At 48.7% G+C, this 22,815-nt stretch overlaps 1 protein-coding gene across 1 annotated transcript in view; it reads left to right on the forward strand.

Moving 5' to 3' along the window:
• PAPPA (pappalysin 1) overlaps window positions 1–22,815 on the forward strand; it is a gene marked incomplete at both ends in the record, with an annotated part of 230,926 nt that overhangs the window by 164,315 nt on the left and 43,796 nt on the right. The window contains 5 exons of the mRNA XM_084237287.1: window positions 5,934–6,047; window positions 6,963–7,098; window positions 9,309–9,522; window positions 17,123–17,291; window positions 19,801–19,984. Coding sequence (XP_084093413.1) covers window positions 5,934–6,047; window positions 6,963–7,098; window positions 9,309–9,522; window positions 17,123–17,291; window positions 19,801–19,984 — 817 coding nt within the window. The remainder of the gene's footprint in view (window positions 1–5,933; window positions 6,048–6,962; window positions 7,099–9,308; window positions 9,523–17,122; window positions 17,292–19,800; window positions 19,985–22,815) is intronic.

Genomic DNA, 22,815 nt, shown 5'->3' on the forward strand with positions numbered 1-22,815 from the left:
GGTGGGGAGGGGGGATCTGGGTGCTTGGCGGGGGGGCAGTTCACAGCCTGTGAAAAAGTTGCCCCAAGAGAAGGGAACACCACTGTGGATACAGAGACACCTGCCTGCTATGTGGGGAGGGGAATCAGCTGGAAACAAAAGTGGGGATGTGGCAGAAACCATCTCCCAAAGGCCTTTGTGAGCTGCGTCTAAAAAATGTTCTGTCCTGTGGTCTGTGGGCAGCCATGAAGGGTTGATCTGGAGCAGGGAATGGGGTTTGTTTTCCGCTTCAGAAAGTTAAATATGAGGAGCATGGAATGGGGGCAGGGAGTGAGTGTGAGAGGAGTGACTAGAGGTGGAAGCACAGCGTGTTTCCCCAGTGGAGGAGGCGGGGGGCAGGGGTGGTGACCAGGTGTGGCGTGTTATGGTTAAATCCACAGAACGTGGAATCAAAGGGCTCAAAACCCAGCTTCTTCTAGAGTTGTTCACAACTGGGACTATGGCCTGGAAAGAATTCTTTATAGCCTCTGGGCCTCATTTCCTCCTCAAAGGAAAATGAAGTAACAATTCCAACCTCACAGAATACTTGTGAGGATGAAATGATACTGGGGCCATTAGACCCTTGGACACATTACCCCTGAGGGTGTCTTTATGTTTCTGGGGCACTTAGCTGTCAATCCAAACAACTGTGCATGTCACAGGTGAGGACACTGAGGGTGAGAGATGTCCAGCAAGTAGGGAAACAGTGAACAGATCCTGGGCTTCTGTGTCCCATGGTGGTATGTGAAGTAGCACAGATAATTCTGAAGTCAGGGAGTGAGCATGTAATTGATGGTGCTGAAGACAAGAGGCTCCCCTCAAGGCCAAGAAGAAGCAGACGCTTTCCCATTGGTCCCAGTGGGTGCTAAAATAAAGATGAGAGGCAGTGACCTGCTCATCTTCCATCAGAGCCAAAGGGCTGGCTTCCTGGAGAAGAGAAAGCAGTGTGGGCCCCAGAATTGCTGTCTGCTGTGGTTGTCATGAATTCTTGGGGGAAGAGGCAGAACTCTCCCTGGAGGTGGTTCTCCATGGCAGAGGTAGGATTGACAGGGTGCAGAAAGTGTGTGAGCCTTGGGCATCAGTTCTAGGAACCAGAAGATTTTGCATTTTCATAACAATTTTGCTACTAAACTTACTGTTTGAGATGGTGTTACCCTCTCATGAGCATTGAAAAGAGAAAGGGTCTTAGTAGATCACCTATTCAAGTGTACTTGACCCTGCAGCTCTCAAATAAGAATGTTTGCACGCACTGGTACTCAGAGAAAGGGGCAGGAGAAATCGTGGCCAGACATCCCCACCCCAGCTGTTGGGAAGAGCTGTCCATCAATGGCAACGAGTTTGGTTCATGAAGCAATGGAGTGGATGCTGGGCAGGCCCTTATCCAGCTGAGAAGGCACCCAAGTGAGGTCACATATGGCTGATCACGCCTGCTCCTGCTCATTGCCTAGCAACATTATGTGATTTTCTTTCCCCCCTTCACTTCATCATTGGTTTATTAATATATATGTTCATTCAGTGAAAACTCAATATTTCAGTCATTCAAAGTAATATTCGCTTACTGAAAACTTGATTCCTAGTGATCAGCAACAACCCTTTCCTCCCCTGCCCACTGTCAACCAAAGTTCCACCCTGATGCAATGAATTGGACTAATTTAGGTACCTCATGGAAGTGGAATCATATACAATTTGTCCTTTTGTGACTGCCTTGTTTTACTTAGCATCGTGTTACATGTGGCAGGATTTCCTTTTTTAAGACTGAATAATATTCCATTGTGTATATATTCCACATTATTCAACCACCAATCAATGGACATTTAAGTTGTTTCCACATCTTGGCTATTGTGAAATAGCCAATATTGGGCAATGCTGAAAAGTAGATTTCAACCCTAGGTGACCCCCTCTTTACCTCTCTAGAGGAACTTGAAGCCCAGAGACCACCCATGTTTCTAGAGCCTCATCAACATCTTCCACTGGACAATGAGTGGTGTGAAGCGAGGGGTCAGCTTTTGGTCATTCCAGTGTGACAGAGAGGCTGAAAGTTTCCTCTGTCCACTCCCTGGGCATCTGTGAGGCTGGGGCACTAGGGAAAACCCTTGGCATTGTCAGGATTTGTGTGCGCATGAGTGGGGAATGTGAGGGAAAGCAGAGGGGCTAATGGAAGATTTGAGAGAGGTGTCGGCTGTGACAAGGAAGGAAGTCAGGAAGGATTGGGATGGTCGCTGGGGCAAGTGACACTGAAGAAAGTGGAGAGAGGGAGGTAATAAATGAAGAGGATCTCAGGGTGATGGTGGAGAGCTTGAGTCCACGTGGAGTGTGGATGTCAGTTTCCTGCTTGACACCTACAAGATATTCAGAATTGTCTACATTCTCCTGTGATGCTTTATGGAACTGGATTTACTTTGGAAAGTGCAAAATCGTGGGTGAAGGAAACCAAAGCATCCCCAGAGAATCAGTCACCTGGGGACCCTACCTGTATCTTTAGTCACCACCCTCATGTTGTGGGACAAGGCTCTTTTTTTTTTCCCAGTGTGCCATGAGAACTCCAGAAATGCCACTGAATGTGCCGATCCATACAAGATCAATACAAGCAGGAGGCTCATGTTTGCTTCCCTTTACCCAACAACCTCTCCCTACCCCACCCCAGGAACTTAGATAATTTTAAGATTGACTGAGGCTTTGGGCAAAGGTTCAGCTGGATTTGTTTGCCCCTCTCTGATCTGCTTTGACTGTCCCCGGTCAGGATCACAGCCAGCCTGAAACAAACACAAAACTAAATAGGAAAACAGAAGAATAAAATAACAGCAGCATGTTCCTCTAAAGCCCTGTCTAGTGCTGATAGAGCTGACCAGATAAGAGGAAACTGGATTTAAGCAATAAGAGGGCTTTGTTCCTGTCGGAGACTTCTTTGACTGTGAATGCCTTAGATGCACAGATAAGCCCCCCCATTCCAGCACTCCAGAGATGTGCTCCCCCACACTCTTCTGGGGGACAGGCTGCTAAGAGCACTAGGGGAAAGAATTCCAAGATGAAAAATGTTGAATTGCTGGCCTGGATTTCAAATGCCATAGATAGTTTATGCAAAGTCTCGCACTGTTGTAAAATGTAACACAATCCACTGGCACATCTGCCAAAGCTTGGTCCCAGTTGTTTTTGAGCAAAATAAATAAACTTGAAAACGTCTTCCAGGCCACTCGAGTGGCTATGTTTTACCCGCGGTCTCCTCAGTATTAGGATCCTGGAGATATGAATAACTGAAGCCATCACCTAATTCCTGGCCAAGGAGATGGTTGATTCTTGGCACTGACTCCCTGTAAGAAGTTACCTGCTATATTTTGGAAACTAATACTCTTATTCCCAAGTCCCACTAGTCCTTGGGAGGGGGCTGCGGGGAACATTGGCAATGAACAAGCTCCAGTCCTTTTCGGTGTTTTAAAGCAGTTGAGGCTTTTTTCCTAAATGAAGCATTACAAGGCAGCTCAATATATAAAACAGATGAGTGAGGAAGCTCTGGCTCAGACAGTGGAGCAGCAACCAAGTAGACCTTTCCACTGTTGACTGACACCTCCAAAGAGCCCAAGAATCCACTGGTGACACCTTGGAAAGCTTTGACCTGATCCAAAGAGGTGGGGTAAGGCCTCCTTGGTGGTGCAGGTGGATGAGCACCGTACTATGAAGCTGTCTGCAGCCTCTGCAGTGTGGGTTCAATCCCGGCCGGCAGGCGAAAATCCCACATGGCACAGTAGACCTCTCCTGTATCTCCCGCTGCTCCCCTCACCAGTGTTTTTCAGTCCATCTGCCTGTTCTGCCCCCCACTCTGTCTCTGGTGAATCCTCTCACCTCCCGAGCATCTGGCCCATACCCTGGTTCTTGTATAAAAACAAATAACATCTTTAAAAAAAAACAACAAACAAAAAACCCCAAAGAGGTGGGGTAATATCTAATCCACATGTACTCGTCAAATTTTGAGGGAGCCTGGACCAGACCCAGATCTCCTTAATCCAAAACCAGCACATCGTTGCGGCACTTCCTGGGTGATGATGTGTGGTTCTCCAAAATTGGTTAGGCAATTTTTCTTCCTCTCTTTGAGGTTTCAAGAATGAATTGTTGAAGATGTCAAGGTCAAGGGAAACTGGGTGAAGGGTATAAAAATGCCGTGTATTGTCTTTGCGACTTTTTTGGCAGTATAAATTACACTAAAACAAAAAGTACTAAAAAAATACTGATGCTTCCGATACTGGGTAACAATGAGGCCATGCGTTTAAGCCTACTTTGATTTGTGAATTTGATGTATGACTTTTCTACTCCATTTTTAATTCTTCTCCATTCATCCATAGAAATGCCTGGGGTACACTTAGTCTTGTTCTGTATGATTTCTGCAAATGACATGATAATGTACTTTCACATTTACACCTCGCTCCTTTGTTTTCCCTCAGTGTTATGTTTTGCTGTCTCTCCCTACTGATGTCTATGAGTTCACGGGTAGGACTCTGTTTACATTGGCCAGGACCCATACTGAATACGGTGTTAAATATTTTTAGCATCATCCTGCATATAAATCTAGGTCAGTCCTTCTTTTGTTTCATAGAATTCTGTCCTGTGAATATGTCATATTTTGTGCATCCCTTTGTTAATAAGTGAACATAGAACCTATTCTCAAACCCTTGCTACTATAGATATTGCTGGAATAGATATCTTTGATCCTTCTAGGTAATTTTTCTTTATTCCTTTCTTTTTTGTTTGTTTCTTTTACAGTATGTGCTTGGTATGCTTGAGATTAGGTTAGCTCATCTTTTAAAAATAGTTGATGATGCAACTCTCCAGGTCACCCTCACTTTTCAGATAAGTAGATCAAGGCCTGCATATTTGGGATAACAATCCCAAGTTTACTGGGAGGTTTTGAGAGAGGAGCCACGTTGCAAGTCAGAGGGAAAGCATTCGTTTGGGCAGACCTGAAAAAAAGCTGATCAATCGCAAAAACAGTTTAGTGTTCCTAGCCTATAAGAGCTGTTCTGCTTTCTCTTCTGCAGTTATGTACACCTATGTGATTGCTGCTTACATATCAGCGCACATGTCAACTCTACGCTCCTTGGCATGCATCGTGTCTGCCATCTTCCCCAGACTGCTTGGCAAACAGCAGTTACTCAATAAATATTTGAATGAATGAACCAATGAATGAAATGACATTTGGATACACAAGAAACTCCTGAGTTTGAGGAATTCTGCTTGTCTACACATGCTTTGTGGTTCTTTTAATGTCATTTGGCAGATCTACCGTTAAGAATGTGTACACATGCGGGCGTGCATGTGTGTGTGCGTGTGTGTGTGTGTGTGTGTGTATGTAAATGTATATGAAGGGGTGGAGCTGCTTTTTATTGGGGAAAGCAAATGCTTATCTTGTCACAGTCTTTGCTCTGTCATTAATATTGACTGGGTACAATTTATAGATTTGTTCTAAAATGGTCTGCTTGGTAATCATGGCTCTGGGATGAGATCTAACTTCTCAAGCTGCTTTTTTCTGCCACTTTCCCCAATTTCTTAGGCAGTGCTCACCACCTAAGCATTCTGAGTTTCTGTTTTCCTTCAAGTCTTTGTCTGTTTCTTCCACCAGTGACACTCTTTCCTTATCTTTACGCTGTTCTTCCAGACCCAACTCGAAGATCATTACTCCCATGTCCCCATGGGAATTTCTCTTTCACCTCTACCATCAAAACAAGGTATCATTCTTTCCTTGGCAGTGTTGAGGATCCCTGCTCTGTGGCAGAACGTGAGCTCCCGAAATAGACTCTTAGCCTCTTATCCCTGTTTCCTCCCACTGTGTCAAGAACAAAATTGGTGGACAGTAAAGCTTTGTCAAACTGAATTTAACTCGACCTCTCAGACCCTTAAAAACTTTTTTTTTCTTTCTCTGTTTCCAGGTGTGTCGAACCAAGGTGATAGACCTCAGTGAAGGCATTTCCCAGCATGCCTGGTACCCCTGCACCATCAGTTACCCCTATTCCCAGCTGGCTCAGACCACTTTCTGGCTCTGGGTAAGTCAAAGCTATGAGAGCTTTAGACTCTTCTGCAGTGGCCCCCAGGAAGCCCTGACTCCCATGGCCCTTTCTCAGGATGGTTTGTTTATCCACTGAGGGTGTTAATTGTAAGGACAGGGAACCTGACACTGAACAGTGGGGTGCTTCCTGAAATGGAATTCCTTAATTGTTAGTGGGATGCCCCCCAGTCACTCTTGTTTTGGCAAAGAGTTTGGATACCTTTTATCTGCCTGGACCCTCCTTACTCATTGCTCCAGGCCTTTACACATAGCCTTCTCCTCCTGGAAGTCTTACTGAACCCCATAAGGAAAAATGACCATGCCCTCCCTTCTTGTCCTGCCCATGTGTGAGCATCTGTTGTGTGGTTTTCCGTAACTGTCTGTGAGCCTGTCTACCTGACCAAGGTCTGTGGATTGCATTGAGTTTTGGTCAGTGTGTCCCTGACCACCTTCAGGGTGCGCAGGCCCCATGAATTCCAGGACCACGTCTTTGTCTCCTCAGTGCCTAGTGCAGAGGTTAGCATGGGTTGGGGTGAATAATAAGTGCCATTTTCTGTGGTTTTAGTACATGGCAGGCACTACTCATTATCATAGTGGAGCCTCCCAGCCATTATACGAAGTGGCTTTTGGTTTAATCCACCATTTAAAGGTGAGGGAACTTGGGTGCAGAGTGGCACAGCACCTCTCAACATCACCCACCTCGGAGGGAGCAGAACCGAGACTGGAACAGTGTCTGACCTCAGAGCCTGCGCGTCTGACTGCTAGGTGTCTGCCTCTCTGCTTCCCTGCTGGGCCCATGGCAGCCAGTCCAGTGTCTGAAATGGAAGAATCTGCCCCAAGCCAACCCCTCGAGGCTGCTTCCCCACTGCATGACCAAGTGCAAGAGTGACCCTCCTGTGTCTGCTGATTTCAGGCGTATTTTTCTCAGCCAATGGTGGCTGCAGCTGTCATTGTCCACCTGGTGACCGATGGAACCTATTATGGGGACCAGAAGCAGGAGACCATCAGTGTCCAGCTACTGGACACCAAAGACCAGAGCCACGACCTCGGTGAGCATGTTCTCTCTGCTGTGACTTCCTCTTGTGTCTGCTCCCTCCCCTGTGCCTGGAGGCTGGGAGGATGTGCTGCCTGAATACTGTTTTCTCCCCTCTGCTCTTCCTTGCTTCTCTGTTTGGCATTCAAATCAGAATGTGTTTGTCTGTCCAGAGAAGCCTGGGTCTGCTGGATACAGGGACCAGGGGTTAAAGTTAAGTCCTCCCTTCTGCTGGAGACCTTCAACTTCAGGCATCTTGTATGATCCTCAAAAGACCCTGGAAGAAGACTGAGCAAAGGCCTTTCCCATTATATCTAACAGCACTAAGACCCAGAGAAGTGCATGGAGACCTACTGGGTCCCACGGCAGTAGCCAGTGTCTGTTGTCCTAGCCCAGAATTCTTCACCCTCTAGCCAGTGGTATCCATGAACAACCTCCAGTGCCCCCTTTGTGTTCAGCGCAACCTCCAGAGCTCCCTGGGGGGGAAGTGAGATCAGGTGGTTTCTGGAATGGGGAGTAGGAGTCAGGGCGTACCAACCTAGGGAGATGCCTCCCCAGCATGCGGCTGGGCAGAGGGGTTATCACTTGCTCTGCCGCCCCGGCATGCCTGCGTGAGCCTTGGACATGGGGGAATGGAGCCCTGACTCCAGAGCTGACAGCTGAGGTTCAAACCCACCCTGGCCACTCACTCACTTCCACCTTGTGAGTGCCTTTCTCTAACCCTTTTCCCTCCTCTGCACAGCAGGAGAGCGGGGACTTCACAGTCAGCGACTAAACAAAATGAAATGAGATGTTACTTGGGGCTGAGGTGACCCTGCCTGGCACTAGAAAATTCCCCCTCCCACATTTTGATAAACCCTCTGGACAGCCAGTCCAGAGCCTGGGAATTGCAGGCCAGCACTGCTGTCTGAAGCCCTGGCCCACACCATTCCACAGAGCTCATTTCAAAGACCCAGAGGAAGCAAGTCGGCAGGGGGTCATTTCAGGGTCAAGCAGAAGCCAAGGGAGCAGGGAGGGCTTTTTGTTTTGTTTTTATGTTTACTTACTTGCTTAGTTTTAAAGGCAAGAGGGAACATATGAAGAAGGAAGAGAAAGAAAACCCCTCTGGACTTATTTGGATTCCTGGGAAATTTCCCTAAGTGAGAAACAAATATTTTCATAGCCATCCCGGCACTGCAGAGGGCTCCAGGAGAATTTTCAGCGGGGTGGGGGGTGTCCAATGCTGTGGAAGCTCCTTGAATTCCACGCTCCCCAGCGGTCCCTCCCCACTGGCCCCCTGCGCTCTGGCTCTGTCCTCAGAGGGGCGGCAGTGCCCGCAGAGACTTCACAGTTTTCCTCTAAGAGTGGACCTTGGAGCTTGAGCTCCCATAAGGGGAAACGATCCCAGCAAGGCAAGCCTGCCGGGACCTGGTGAGGACGGGCCAGGTTTTAGCTGCAGAAACTGAGTTTTAGGGGTTTGCTAGAATCATATCATTCAAAGTCATGAGACTAAGCCTGGCACTGAGGTCCTGAACACCAGCACCACGACTGCGCCACCCTGCACATGCGCACAGACTTTCCTCTCCTTTCCTCCCTGTTCTGTCCCTGCCTGCTCTCAGCTGGAACCGGGGCCTGTTCTCTGGACTGGAGCACCGAGGCCGTTCAGTGAGGTCAGCTTAGATCTACTTGCAGTTTCTGTCGCTGGCCGTTCTGTGTCCTGAAAAGCCACCTCCTACTCATGCTTCTCAGTCTCCTCTCTGCATACTGAGCCCAGAAGTCTTTACCACCAAGCATTGATCCTGGGCTCCCAGAAGCCCTTGGAGAGCAGGCCTTTTCCCTCAGGAGAGGCCTGTTGCTATGAATTATGTCCATTCTTTATGACTGGCCAGGAAGACAGCCCGAGAACTAGCCACTCAGACCACAGGCCTGAAGGCAGTGAGGGAGGGAGGTGAGGGCCAGTGCTGCTGGGCCAGGGTGGCCATTTGGGGGAGGGAGAGGGGTGGTGGGCTGTAGGTGAAGAGAAAGCTTAGGGGGCAGGGAAGCAAGGGGAATGGAAAGATTTGGAACCAAGAGAAAAGGGCAGACAAAGAAACTTTCAATCAAACTCAAAATCCCCATCGGCCACCCAATGGTGCTTTTGTGCAGTGACATGAAAGGGTCTGGGGGCTTCGGGAAGGGCCTTTGCGGAGGGTGTGACTGGCCTTGAGTAATGAGCCTGGCCCCTCGGCCCTCTGTTTCCCCTGACAGGCCTCCATGTCCTGAGCTGCAGGAACAATCCTCTGATTATCCCTGTGGTCCATGACCTCAGCCAGCCCTTCTACCACAGCCAGGCGGTACGTGTGAGCTTCAGTTCACCCCTGGTCGCCATCTCGGGGGTGGCCCTGCGTTCCTTCGACAACTTTGACCCCGTCACCCTGAGCAGCTGCCAGAGAGGGGAGACCTACAGCCCCACGGAGAAGAGGTAAGAGATCCTGGGTCTGCCTGCCCTGGGACGGGGGGATTCTGGAACAGGGAACCACGTGCATTGCTGTAAAAGTGTTTCTCCCTTTCCCATCCTCTGACCCCTGGCTGGCTTGCCTTTGGGCCTGAGAGGCTGACATGCATCTAAGTTCCAGGGGTGAGGGAGAGAAGGAGGGGGATGTGGTGAAAAAAAGAAGCTTCTCTGCCTGACTTGCAGCCCCAGAGGGGACAGTGGTGTGCCGGGTGACCCTGGGCCATCATTTCCCTCTCTGGGCCTCAGCATCCTCCTTTGAACAAAGAGAGGATAAGTGGATTAGCTCCTTCAAGCTCTGAAATGCTGGAATTTTGTGATTCCCTAAGTAGCACAGGCAGGAAGCATAACCCTCCGAAATTTGGGGGGATGGTGAGGGACTGGTGTTTGCATCCTCACTGATCAATGTGTAGTTCAGTGATGGGTGAAGTCTCTCTGTCTTCCCAACCCTAGCCACTGAGGTCCCTGAGGGTCCAGGAGTCTGTCTTTTAACTGCATAGCCTCTCGCCATCAGTGCTTTTGATCTGTCATCTGTGAATGCACCTAGTTGAGAACCAAGAGAGGGGTTGGTGTTTCCTGAAAAGGACACAGCTGTGGTGATACTCTCACCTGGGTTTCTCTCCCTCCCTGACTGTGTGTCCTTGGACAAGCCACTTTGCTTTTCTGCCTCCCTTTCATGAGCAGACAATAGTATCTACCCCATAGGGCAGTTGTGAGGTCAAATGTTGCACTGTCCATGAATATGCTTCTGCAAACTGTTACACAGCCCGGAAAGAGCAAAGATTAAAAAGGACACTCATCACCATTTTCTGACACATGGAAAATGGAGTTCTGCCATGGAGAACTCCATGGAGTTCTGCCTATGGTTCTTAGAGTTAGACCTGGAAGAAGCCTCAGAGATCACCGAGTACAAGTATACAAGTGTCCCCACTTCCCTGCTACCCTTGAGAATCCCAGAGTCCTAAAGGGGAAGGACGGGGCCAGGGTCTCACCACCTCTCAAATCAGCGTAATGAGATCCAAAGGGAGAAAGAAAAATGGTCATCAGAGGCTCACTCAAGACTCCTCCGAAAAGCCCCTGCACACCTGGGAGCAGGAGAGGAGCCGAGTGCCGAGGGGCCCCCCAGCCTTTCCCACGCCCCTGCTGCCACAGCAGACACAGAAGGTGCTTGCAAAACCCACATTGTTCTGTGCCCACTGAGTCTAGCAGCTGTTGTGCAAAGCCTGTCGCAATCATGGGAGGCAAAAGAGCTCCTCAAGTCTCACTCATTGTTATATTTCACCCGAAAAGGGCTCTCCCAACTATGAAAGTCAGTCAGTTCTCAGAACCTAGGGAAGCAGTGTGGATGGAATGGGCAAATCCATCAGACCTCTTCCGCACTGCTCTCCCATCCTGAACCACCCACCTGACCCGTCCAGGAGTGTCCAGGAGTTACCCGAGGCCAGCTGATTTCTTTCTGAATTCTTAATGAACAGATCCGGTGCCCAGAGTAAAACAGAAAGAAGTGTTTGCCCTCAGAAATGAATCTATCAATAAGTATTTGCTGCATCTTTTGACTTGCTGGGGAAGAACACAGAACTGGGGCCAAGTGTTGCCCTGGCCAGACTCACTGTGGGACTGTGAGCCTGTCTTCCTCTGGGTCTCAGTTTCCCCAACTATGAAATGAGGTGGGTGGGATGCTGTCCACGGTCCTTCCAGTGCTAACAATCTGTGATTCCCAGGAGGGAAGAGGTAGGGGCCCACACATTTTATTTCCTTATCTAATTTCTTTAGCAACATGATTTCATGTGCATGGACAGTGACTGAGTCAAGCTCACCATAGGCAGAAAAACATAAAAAGGTCATGCCCTGCCCACCAGAGCTGGGCATAGCTGGGAGAGAGGGCACTTCTCAGGGCTGGTCCCATGGAAGCAGGTAGTCGGTGAGACTGAGTCAAGTGATATGCGGCCCTGAGGTCCTTGAGCTGGCTTGGCCCTGAACTTGGACCAGGCTGGGACAGGTGAGCTTCTAGGACTGAGGCCACAGGTCTGCTGGAGTCCTCTCAAGTAGTCTAGGGGTCAGGACAGGATGGCAGATGTCCTTGGGGAGCTGAAGAGACCCCCAGTAGGCAGGACTGTGCAAATGTGCAGCTGCATTAAAGCAAATAAACCAGGAGGAAAGAAAAGAAAAATAAGCAACCACTGCAAAAAGCCATGATGTTTTTCCGTGCTCTCAACACACCAGGGTAAATAGTGTCACTTGAGAGCACAAATCTCAGCTGTAGGAGAAACAGCCACTTTGCACTCAGTTGTTTTGCAGGTAGTGACAAGTAATCATTTTTTGGGCTTAAATAGCAATGGATCATTTTGCTGGCTCCTATCCTCTCTCCCTCCCCTTCTCCTCCCCATCTATTCTTTCTGACTTTCTCTCTTCCCTCCCCCTCCTCTCCTCCCCCCTCCCACCACCCTCCCCCTATATTCCCTCCTCATTTTCCTTCTCTCCCGAGAGCAGAGCTGTGTTGTGTGGTATCTCATGGGCCGCCCGGGAGAAACCTCACAACAGCAAAATCAATCCAGGCATGTGCAGTGTGTCCTGACCTGGATTCAAGGGTCTCCAGTCCTGGAGCAGTACTTGAATAAATTCAGAGGACCAAGAAAGTCGGATCAGGTTCCAAATGAGAGGTCCGGGTGTGGAATTTTAGTCAAATCCCAGCTGCATATGGGGTGGGAGGAAGGGGATGAGAGGGGACCAGAGTGATGGTGGTGGTGGGGGGGAAGCAGAGAACCTTGGTCAATGAAGAACAGCAAGCACAAATTGAGCCTTTTGTGTGTCTAACACACACCCATGAACACACTTGCAGACACACACACACACAGACACACACATTGCCTCTGAACAATAAACTTTCCAATTCCTTCCTTCCTGCCTTTCTTTCTCCCTCCCTCCGTTCCTCCTCATGCCCTTTCATCTCTTGCATTCTCTTCCTTCCTTTACTGCAAACTCTTCTCACTTTCTCCAAGCCAGTCCATCCAGAGACAGGGACTTCTGAGAGAGCATTAACTTTGGGAAGGCCAACTTCAGGGGCAAGCCTTCTCCATGTAGCTAGATCAGTCTCTGCCAGCGGGGTGGGCTTGGCTGGGTGGAAATGCCTGTCCTCTGCAGCCCAGAAATCCTGGAGTCTGTGCTCTGATCAGAGTCCATGTAGGGATGACAAAGTAAGAATTTAGATGTAAGATTTGGAGCCCAGCGTGAAGCTTTTCATAGAAGAGACCTCGGGCCTCAGATGGCTGCCCACAAGCTCACCCAATGTCCACTACCCACCAAGGGACCAGAACCTCTCAGCACATTATTGGGAGTCGCTGGTCTAGGGGATTTCCCTGCACTTGGAACAGCCGTGCCTAAGCCGGCGTGTATCCTCGGCGGCTCTGGATTCTGCCTGACTATTCTCCACCACAGTGTCTCACTCTCGTGCCCACCAGTGGTCTGCCAAGAATTCCCAGGGTTCCTTCCATATTCTTGTCAGTACTTAGAATTGGCAACTCTATTTTTTCCCTTTCCAAAGGATGCTGAACTATGTATCTCTGCTGTCTTGTCCAAGATCCCTGAAAGCTGGGAAGATTCTAAGAGATTCTCTGTTTCCCCATCCTCCTGGAAGATGGGGGCCCATAGGTGCAGGCAAGGGGGAGATGTGCTCAAAACTGGCAAGTTAGGGGCAAGCTCTTTCTTCCTCATCAGAAGTTTCGAGACTGCTCCCACAGCCACATCGGTCAGGCCCCTGTTGGTCATCTGCTTCAATTAATTGTCATGATTTAAATATCAACATTTAATAGTTGTCGACATTTAAATGTTAGTATGAACTAAATTCTTCCTCCTCTTAAAGACACAGGAAGGCTAGGACCACCCAGAGTACAGGTCCCACTAGGTCACCTTGGGCCAGCTGGAGAGCTGCTGCTGGTCGGACAACGGCCTCCACGGGGTGTACCCACTCCGCCCTCTTCCCACTCACATGGTTTTCCTGAACCCCCCAGGCCACTGACTTTCATCCCTTCCCATCAAAGTCTCACCCCTCTCCCCCGCCTTAGAATTCCAGGATAGAGAGCCTTTAGTGTCACTTCCCCAAAAAGCCTCATTTCCACACAGAAAGACTAGTCCTATCTTGTTAACACTCAGGCTCACTTGCCCAGTGATCCTGCAACCTTTGTGCCAAGGGCATTTTGCCCTTCGCATTCCAGCATTGAACTTGCTGTTCTTTTTGTTGTCTCCATCGAGCAACATATATGACCTGTAAGCAACCTGCCTGTTTTATTATCTTCACCTGCCCATGCATATATGCAGCTACGTAGCAGGCCACCGGAGTTAGGCTGTGACTCAAGGGACTGACCTGGGAGTGGGGAGATCTTACCAACCCTTTAACTTCTGGGCTGGATGAGCTGTGCCCCCGTGTGCTGTTATACGTGGTCGGGGTCCAATTCACTTGGCAGACAGCTCTCTGAGGGTTGGTGGTCAGATGACTTAAGAATCTCTCTCTCTATGTGGAATTGAGTGTGCAAATAAGGAAATATATAAGTAAATATTTAAATAAATAAAAATATATAGTGCATATAAATTAATATATATTAGTGTGTATATATATATGTATGTATGTATGTATGTATGTATCCATATATGTGAGAACAACAGAAAATTCACGAGTATCTGATTGTCTCTACCTTGGCCTGGGGTAAGAATTTCATTGATTGAATTGGCAGTGTCCCTTCCCCCATCAGTCACCTTCTTCCATTCTAAGAAGTACCTTTATTTTTCCCTTATATTATTTTTCTTAACCGTCCATCACTGTCACTGGTATGAAATCCTCCCCCCAGATTTTTTATGCAAGCAGAGGCTTTTCTTTTTTTTTTTCATTTTTTCCTTGTTTTGATTCTTGTTTCTGTGTTTCAGAAATGACAGGGCTCTGTGAAGGAGTAATTTGGGCACTGGGGCAATGTCTAGTCTTAGGGACAGTGTGTTCTGACCTCCCTTCCCAATTGCCAGGAGAGCGAAGGGACTTAGGGGACAGACTGCAGTCTCGTGTGGGAACTCTGGCTACCCTGAGAGCTTTTGGGCAAGTGATTGAGCTCTCTTGTCTCAGTCTCCTCTTCTTGGGAATGGGACTAGTGATCCTGCCTCAGGAAATCACCAGGAGAATGCAAATGAGGGGTGCAGGTAAAACACAGCTGCCAAGGCTTAGCACTCTTCTATTCCTTCTTTTCTTCCTGGTTTCAAGCCAGTAAGCCAAGTATAGACAGGTGTGCTGAAAAAGCAGGGATGCCTCACTCCCCAAAGTTGTTCTTAGAACTAGGGAAGACCCTCGTCTTTGTTATCAGAGTTCAGAAAATGATAGGTACCTAACCTCGTCCCTTATGGAAATCCACACCTCACATTGGAACGTTCAAGGTTCTGAGAAGTCCAGCAATAAAGAAAGCTGATCTGGCTCATTCATCCAGTGCGACCCTTTTCCAAGGATAGAGGTGACTGGTCAGGTAATTCATGTGACTGGGGAATATTTCCCAGGGAGCCCTGGCAGTGCAGAGCCAGAGTAGCCAGCTGGAAGGCAAGGTCAGGAGACCAGCTTGGGAGCTGGGGCTGAGTCCGTTGTTCTGATTGGATCCATGTGATCTTCCCCCAGTATTTACAGAGTGCACAGATGCATGTTTGTGTCAAAGCCCCTGCTTTGGCTCCTCAGTAACAATCTCCTCGTGGTCGCCAAGGCTGTCAGGAGCCGGGGGGAGGTCAGAGAATTGGACTCTCCATAAGCATCACTTAATCCCACTGTGTATTTTAGTGGTGATGGGACATGAGGCCTGAGATCTAAATCAAACACTTGCCCTTTTCCAGATCCACAGACAGTGGATCTGTCTGTGATACGTCTGGGAGGTGTGTAGGCCCTCAACAACCTGCCCACCTCACTTTCATTCCCACCATACTGTTGAGCAGGGGACAGAGCAGGAGATAAGTAACCATGTTCTTCTGAAACCCTCAGCACAGTTTGCTGCAACAGACACCAAGAAATCCAGTGGGAATTTCTTCTTAAGTTGCTTTGGTCCCAGTCACTTCCTGTCTCCTGGATAAAAACTGAGAAAATGACAGCCTAGAGGCTCCAGATGCAAATCTGTCTGCCTGTCTGCCAGACTTTGGGGTAGAAAGAGCCAGAGGGGCAGAAGTTAGAGCAGACTGCTCCTAGAAGCTTTCTACATTGGTGCTCACCCTCTTAATGCTAGTTCTACAAAATTCTTAAGAGTCCTTTCAAGCACTGCCACCATTTTTTTTTTCCTGCTGTTTAAGAAACATCTACTGAAGGCAAGGCATTTTTATAGCAATGAGAAGTATACCAAGATGGAAACAGGTTTTATCTTTACTCTCAGGGAACTTCTAGTGCAGGTGTGGGGTAAGGTGAACAACAAGGACTTTGGAGCCCCACATCTGGGTGGGAATTAAACAAGTAACTTAATCTTGCTGGTCCCTGATTTTTCCAACTATAAAATGAATAACACTTAGCTCATGGGGTTGTTGTGCGGGTGGAGTGAGCTCATGTATGTAAGCAATCCATGAATAGTCACTAATGTTACTGAGTGTCTGTGTAACTATACTAGAAAGGGAAAGATCACCCAAGCAGAGATTTCATGTTGTTTCCGATTATATTTGTAAGGGTTAGCACAAATTCTGCCCCATGGCGGCCACTGACGACCTGTGCTTTCCCTGCGTGAAGCGTGAGACAACAGCATTAGAGAAGGGAGGGCAGAGTGCCTGGGGCACAGATTACCTGGTGACCAGGGAAACTTCCTGTAGAAATTTATATGAAGCTCTAACTCACAGAATGGGAGCATTCAGATTGGCAGAGACATGGGGATAGCAGTTGCAGCGAGGTGCAGGGCGTGATCTCTGTACAGCGTTACTAACAATTCGTACGTCACCTTACAGCTTCTAAGAGGCTTCCACGTTCAACGCTTCAGTTGAGTGTCAGGACCCTTTGGGTTGGCCCAATGTGAGAGTACTCTGAAGCTCAGATTGGTGATTGCACCTTGCCGAAAGTCACACAGCTTCTGGGTGGTGGAGCATAGGTTTATTACCCCATCGATTACCACTTACTGGGGCTTTTGTATGCCAGGCTTTTATATGCTCTGTACTCTTCCCGAACTCTCTGATTGAATTCTTGCAGTGATCCTCAGAAGTAATATAGTAAAATATGAAGAGAGTTGCCTTCATTTTATGCCTGGCAGATCAGACACTCAGTGAGTCCTGGCTGTGATCACACTGTCCCCATTTCAGACACAGGGAAACTGAGACTCTGCCAGGTTGGAGATATAATAACGCAGAAAGCTTTCAAGTGCAGGATATGAATCGTGGTGTGTCTGTTTCCATGACATGTTCTGTTAATGATAAAATTGACCCCTGCTTCCAGGGTCTTCTTCACCCAAGCCAGCACCTCTCCCTTTCTTCTGCTCCTCTTTCTCCTAACATTTCGGAGAGGGAGTCTGTGAGCCTTATCTTCCAGCTGGCGTGCAGCAAGTGACAGGAAGGCTCCCTCTGACCCTCTGCTTTCTTCCTTCTCCAGCTGCGTGCATTTCGCCTGTGAAGCAACAGACTGCCCCGAACTGACTGTGCAGAACGCATCTCTCAACTGCTCTAGCAGTGACCGCTACCATGGCGCCCAGTGCACAGTGAGCTGCCAGACGGGCCATGTGCTCCAGATCCGGCGGGATGATGAGCTGATCAAGAGCCAGGTGTGTGCAGGTGCTGGGCTCATGGCCCCGGAAACGGGCTTTAAGACCCCGGAAACCGGGCCTTAAAGGTGTTCTGTGCCGAATCCCCAGCTCTTCAAATAGTGATGCCTCCTGGTCTATGCTCAATACGAGCATGTTGGTTGAGTAATCTGGAGTTTCCAAGACAATGGTTCCTGTGCAAAGTGTTTCACCCAACACATATCAGACTCTTTGTATAGTTTGCAAATCTGGAAGGTCATGGCTGGTATTTTGGAATGAAACTTCTACAATCAGAACTGTACTACAATTGAATGGGCTGCATTAGGTAGAGGTGGGTCCTCTCTCAATGGAGCATTCATTCATTCATTCACTTATTCATCACAAAAAACCCATGTTTGTTCATTGAGAACTAGATACTATTCTAGGTGCCACAGGCGGGGGTGAGGGGAGAGGGGTTGGGGGAAAGTCACTAAAGTAGGCCTGTCCTTCCTCTCAAGAATCTCAAGAGGCTAGTGATGGAGAGCAGACAATGAATGATCAGTGACCTCACAGTGTGATCATACCATTAAGAGGCGTGTAGGGGAGTGTGGAAACAAGGAATCAAGGAAAGCTCCCTGGAGGAAGGGACATGAAAGTGAAAACTAAATGGGTTGGCAGAGGGCTGTGTGTTGGAGAGGGAAGAAATACGTGCTCTGGACACAAGCAGGAATAGTAGGTGGAAACCCACTGGTAAGAAAGAGATTTCTCATTTTCTGAACTCATCCAAGTAGTGAGGCTAGAGGGATAGGCGAGGTCCACTGGTGGGAGGCCCTGTCTGCTTTGTCAGAAGTGTGAGGTTTATCTCCTGGGCAGCAGGGAGCCTGTTGTTGGAGATGGTGTGGTCGGATTGCAGTTGATAAAGGCCCTCTGACTGCCCACTTGGGTGCGACTTGCAGTCTGGCCATAAGACTGGCTGCTGGGAGAGCCCCAGGAAGTCAGCAGAACTTATGGAGGAAGAGACGTGTCCTGGAGGACAGTGGCAGTAAGTGGGTTTAAGATGTGGCAGAAGGGACTCACTGATGGTGCAGGGGGTTGAGCATGCCACTATGGGGTGGCCCGCAGCCTCTGCAGTGCGGGTTTGATTCCCTGGCCAGTCAGGGAGCAACCCACATGCGCAGCAGGCCTCTCCTATCTCACCCGCTGCTCCCCTCACCAGTGTATTTCAGTCCGTCTGCCTGTTCTGTTCCCCACTCTGTCTCTGGTGAATCCTCTCACGCCCTGCACCTCTGGCCTGTGTCCCAGTTCTTGTGTGCATAAATAAATAAATCTTAAAAAAAAAAAAAAAGATGTGGCAGAAAGAGGCCCCAGCCAAGCATGCTGCGGGGTCTCAGTGTCGGCAAGGTGGGGTGCAACCTGACGTTTGAGGACTCCAGAGCTCTGTCACCAGAGGCAGCCTTTCCCAGGGCCCTGATAGTGGTGGACTCTGCCTTCACACAGTGAGCACACAGGCCATGCTTCTTTTTGGGAACGCCTGTTTGTGCAAAGCTTCTGGGCTTGAATGGAGTCCCATTTGGGAGCCTGGGGGCCCACGGTTTCTCGCGTAGACACCTCCTTTTGTGTGTTGGGTGTGGCAGTTCTGAACTCCTGTGGAAACAATTAAGCTGCTTTGGCAGTGAGGAACCTCTGTTCCCTTTGATGTGTGTTTCAGGGAGGAAAAAGCCCTTTGCTCTTGAAATCCCAGCTTAGCAATTGGCCTCCCCAACCTCCTGGGACTTGGCAGCTCCCTCCTTGAATGGGAGCCCGCAGGCTGTGATGACTGTCTGGCCCTTGGCTCTGTGGCATGGCCTCTGCCTTCCCCCCCCGCAGCACCACCATCTTCTAGGTCGGTCCAGTTCCTTGTGGACACTTTCATTTTTCCCAGCCTTCTTCCTTCTTATGTCTACGTCTGTCAACTATGGAACCATCAGCTCTCACATAGAGCATGGCTTTTTGCATGCTTGGTTCCAGTGCCAGTGGGAGGATGCAGTTAAAGAAAGGCACTTGCCCATGGACACATAGCACACAGGGATGCCTGCTCCAAGCCAGGGCCCCTGTGACCACCTCCAGAGTCAAGAAAAGATACAGAGAACAAGAGCCAGTGTCTCACCACTGGGCCATGTTGCAGTGGGTATTTGGAGAAAGAAAATCATCATAGCCAAGAGCTCTGCATCTCACAGTTCTCAGTACAATGGAGGTAATGTCCGGGGACTGCTTATAGCAGTTAAGAAAGTAGCCTTGGAGGACAGGTCCCACGTATCCTCTTTACAGCTGTGTAATTTGAGGATAATCACTCAGTGTCTCCAAGCCTCAGTCTCCAAATCTGTAAAATGGGATCAAAAATACCCAGTTCATAGTTTGACATCCTTCAAAGTGGGCTAGACTTGAACACTAATCATTGACCTCTTGGTGCCCTTACAAGATTCTGAGCTGTAGCCTAGGCAGGGAAGGGTGGTTGTTCCTCACATTTGGGATGGGCTCGACCACTCTTAACTCTGCCACCTCTGCCTTACAGACGGGCCCCAGCGTCACAGTGACCTGCACCGAGGGCAAGTGGAACAAGCAGGTGGCATGTGAGCCAGTGGACTGCGGCCTCCCGGATCAGCACCATGTCTATGCTGCCTCCTTCTCCTGCCTCGAAGGCACCACCTTTGGCAGCAAGTGCTCCTTCCAGTGCCGGCACCCAGCACAGCTGAAAGGTACCCAGGGCCCAACAGCTCTGTTCACCTGCTTCCAGGCCCTTCTTCTGGGTCTCAAACACTAAGGGTTGGAGGAGGTTTTATTTGTGCTTCCAATTGTGTTTCTGCAAACTGCCCTGCTGTGCAGGTAAAGGTAGCACATAGTAAGTGTGACAATGTGACAATGAAATCTCTTGCAAGATCTTGCAAATCTTGCAAAAAGGATAAGAAAAGAAAGAGGAGGAAAGGGAGGGAGGAAGATAAAGAAGATTATAAGAAGGTAACATTTTGAGCTGATGTGATGATTTCGCTGGATATGATTAGGGTCCAGGAAGCCTAAGAGCTTAGTTATTGTTACTCATTTGTGCAGAGGAGCTACTATAAAGAATGAGATGGGAGAGATGTGAAGTGACCAGTGGAAATGCAAACTCTCCATCTCTTGGGCTATCTGAGCCCTTCTGTTGGCCCCATATGCCCAGATGTGGGATGTATTAATAACTCCAGACTACGAAATCACACTTCTCTCAATCAGAGGCCCTGGGGAAAGGGAGGTGTATAAATTAGCATTGCTTATTACAGCCCCTAGTGTGGCTAATAATAATTCTTAATCAAAGTAACTCAGGCCCTTCTGTCATTGCTTCTCCTCTGACTATGGTAGAAGGGGGAAGTGACCCCACTGTGGAGGCAAGACCTCAGGAGGACCGTCATTTTGATCGTTGTTGACCCAATGTTGGTCTTCCCTTGAGAATACAAGAATTCTCACACTGACCCAGGAAGCCCCATTGGCGCTTCATGTGCCTTGGTTCTCAGCATCATCTGATGCTCAAAATCCAGGCCTGAGACTTCCCCTGGGATCTACTGGCAGCAAAGATTGCACAAAGACCTTGCTACCTGTCTCTTGAGTTGTTCATACCTCTCTTCTCAAACCAGGTTTAAAGAGGTGATCAGAACAAAATATCTTTCCCTGTACTTTTGTTTACTTCTCTTTTCTCCCTTCCAGTCTCTGTTTTTCCTTTCCCAGGAGCTTGATTTATGCAAAAAAGAGCTCTAGCTCTAGAATTAGACAAACTGGGGTTCCATTCCTGTCTCTGCCCTTTAACAAGTGTTTGAACTCAAGAGAACAATTTTACATCACTTAGCATCAGCATCACCCTGGTTTGTAAAACGGGCTTGCAGTGCCCATGTGGAAGGGTGGGGCTGAGGAGTAAGGGGTGGTATGCATAGAATGCCAGCCCACAGACAGTGCTTAGTAAGTGCTCCTCTTCCCCTGTGAGGGCCTGCAGTGAACGCTCTCCCCTCCCCTCCCCTACCCTCTTTATGCAGTGAAGGCCTTAATCCTGGGTGCTGTGGAGACTTGCTCTCCCTCATGCCCCCTCTCCCCTAGGACCCAGAGATTAATGTCCTCAAAGAGCAACTACCACCCAGCAGCTCCAGGCATCCTAGTGTTATGCAGAACCCTCTTGCCCCTCAACTTGTATGTGAATTTTTCTTAATTTTCACTGAAAATTCCAAGCCCTTTTCAAGATGAATGCAAAATATCCTGAGAATTCACATCCTTGAAATGACCTCTGCCAAGGTTCTTTATCAAATAAACACCAGAAGTTTAGGAAGAACCTACAAAATGCATAAGGGGAAAAAAATGTTCAAGTTCAAGGGGGAAAAAAAACCCTTCAAAATCATAAATGTTTAATTAAATGACAGAAATGCAGCACTGCTTACAAAATACTTAGCCTCAATTCCACTCAACCATGTGGGCGCCCTTGATGTTGACTGTGGAACGGGATGCCTGGAGCAGGCAGGCCTCCATCTTACCAAGAAGGTCATTTTTTTTTAAAGGCTTGGCTGCTTTTTCTATATCTTGTTGCCTTTTCAATCTCAGTTTTTCCTACATAATCTCACATATACAACTGAATCTGTTCTCTAGTTTCTATAAGCTCCCAAGGCCACGGAGACATTCTGATTTTTAGACTTTACTGCAGTTAGGGACATGAGCTGGGTGGACATGGACACTGACCACATCCTACAGTGCCCAGTGATTAATCTTCTCTGCCCTCGCCCCTGCCCTCTCCCTTCAGAGTCCTGCTACAACCTCCCTCCCTCTGGGAATTGCAACTTGTCTGTCCTCTCTCAGGACAAGAGCCATCCCTCTTTCTTAGAAGCAGATAGCCAGGCCCAAGAGACTCCAGCTTTATCCTCATGGCTTCCTCAAGAGACCTTCCCCACTAACAGGTGACCTCCTAAGAGGAATTCTCAAACCACTCCCAAATGGAAGTTGCATTCTTCATCTTCTCCCTGGAGAGTTTGGAGGATGTCAGTGGGTCAAAAGAGCATTGGATACCTAAGGCAGACTCTTAGGCCTGGGACTTAGGGTCACCGTGAAGAAGGGGCTTCCCCAGGACCACACAGCTGCTTAGGAAAGGCCACTCTCAGGTGTAAACCATGTGAAGGACATAGAGTGAGACCAATTCCATCTCTTAAATAGCCCTTCTGGACTCCCTGACTACACTCCACTCGTAATGGCTGATCAAGCTTTCAGAATTTGGCCTCTTCTTACTCCAGGGTTCTCATCTGCTGCCTCTGAACCCTTTGGCCTTTTTGAAACCATATTCCTTAGCCCAGATTTCCCATCAAACATGGAACATCAGCACTGGAAGAAGCCTAGAAGGTCATCAGGGCCAATTTTTTCATTATGCAGAGGGGAAAATGAGGCCCATGGGTGGAAGATGTTGATACTAGTGCTGGTACCAGAAGGGCACCTAGGGGTCCTGACCCTAGGAATGGTATCCCATGCTGGGCATGCACCTCCCACCGATCTGGAGAAACTGCCTAATGCAAGTCTGTCCGCGGTGCTC

This window comes from Talpa europaea (genome assembly GCF_964194135.1).
Source record: "Talpa europaea genome assembly, chromosome: 7".
In the NCBI taxonomy this organism is placed as follows: domain Eukaryota; kingdom Metazoa; phylum Chordata; class Mammalia; order Eulipotyphla; family Talpidae; genus Talpa; species Talpa europaea.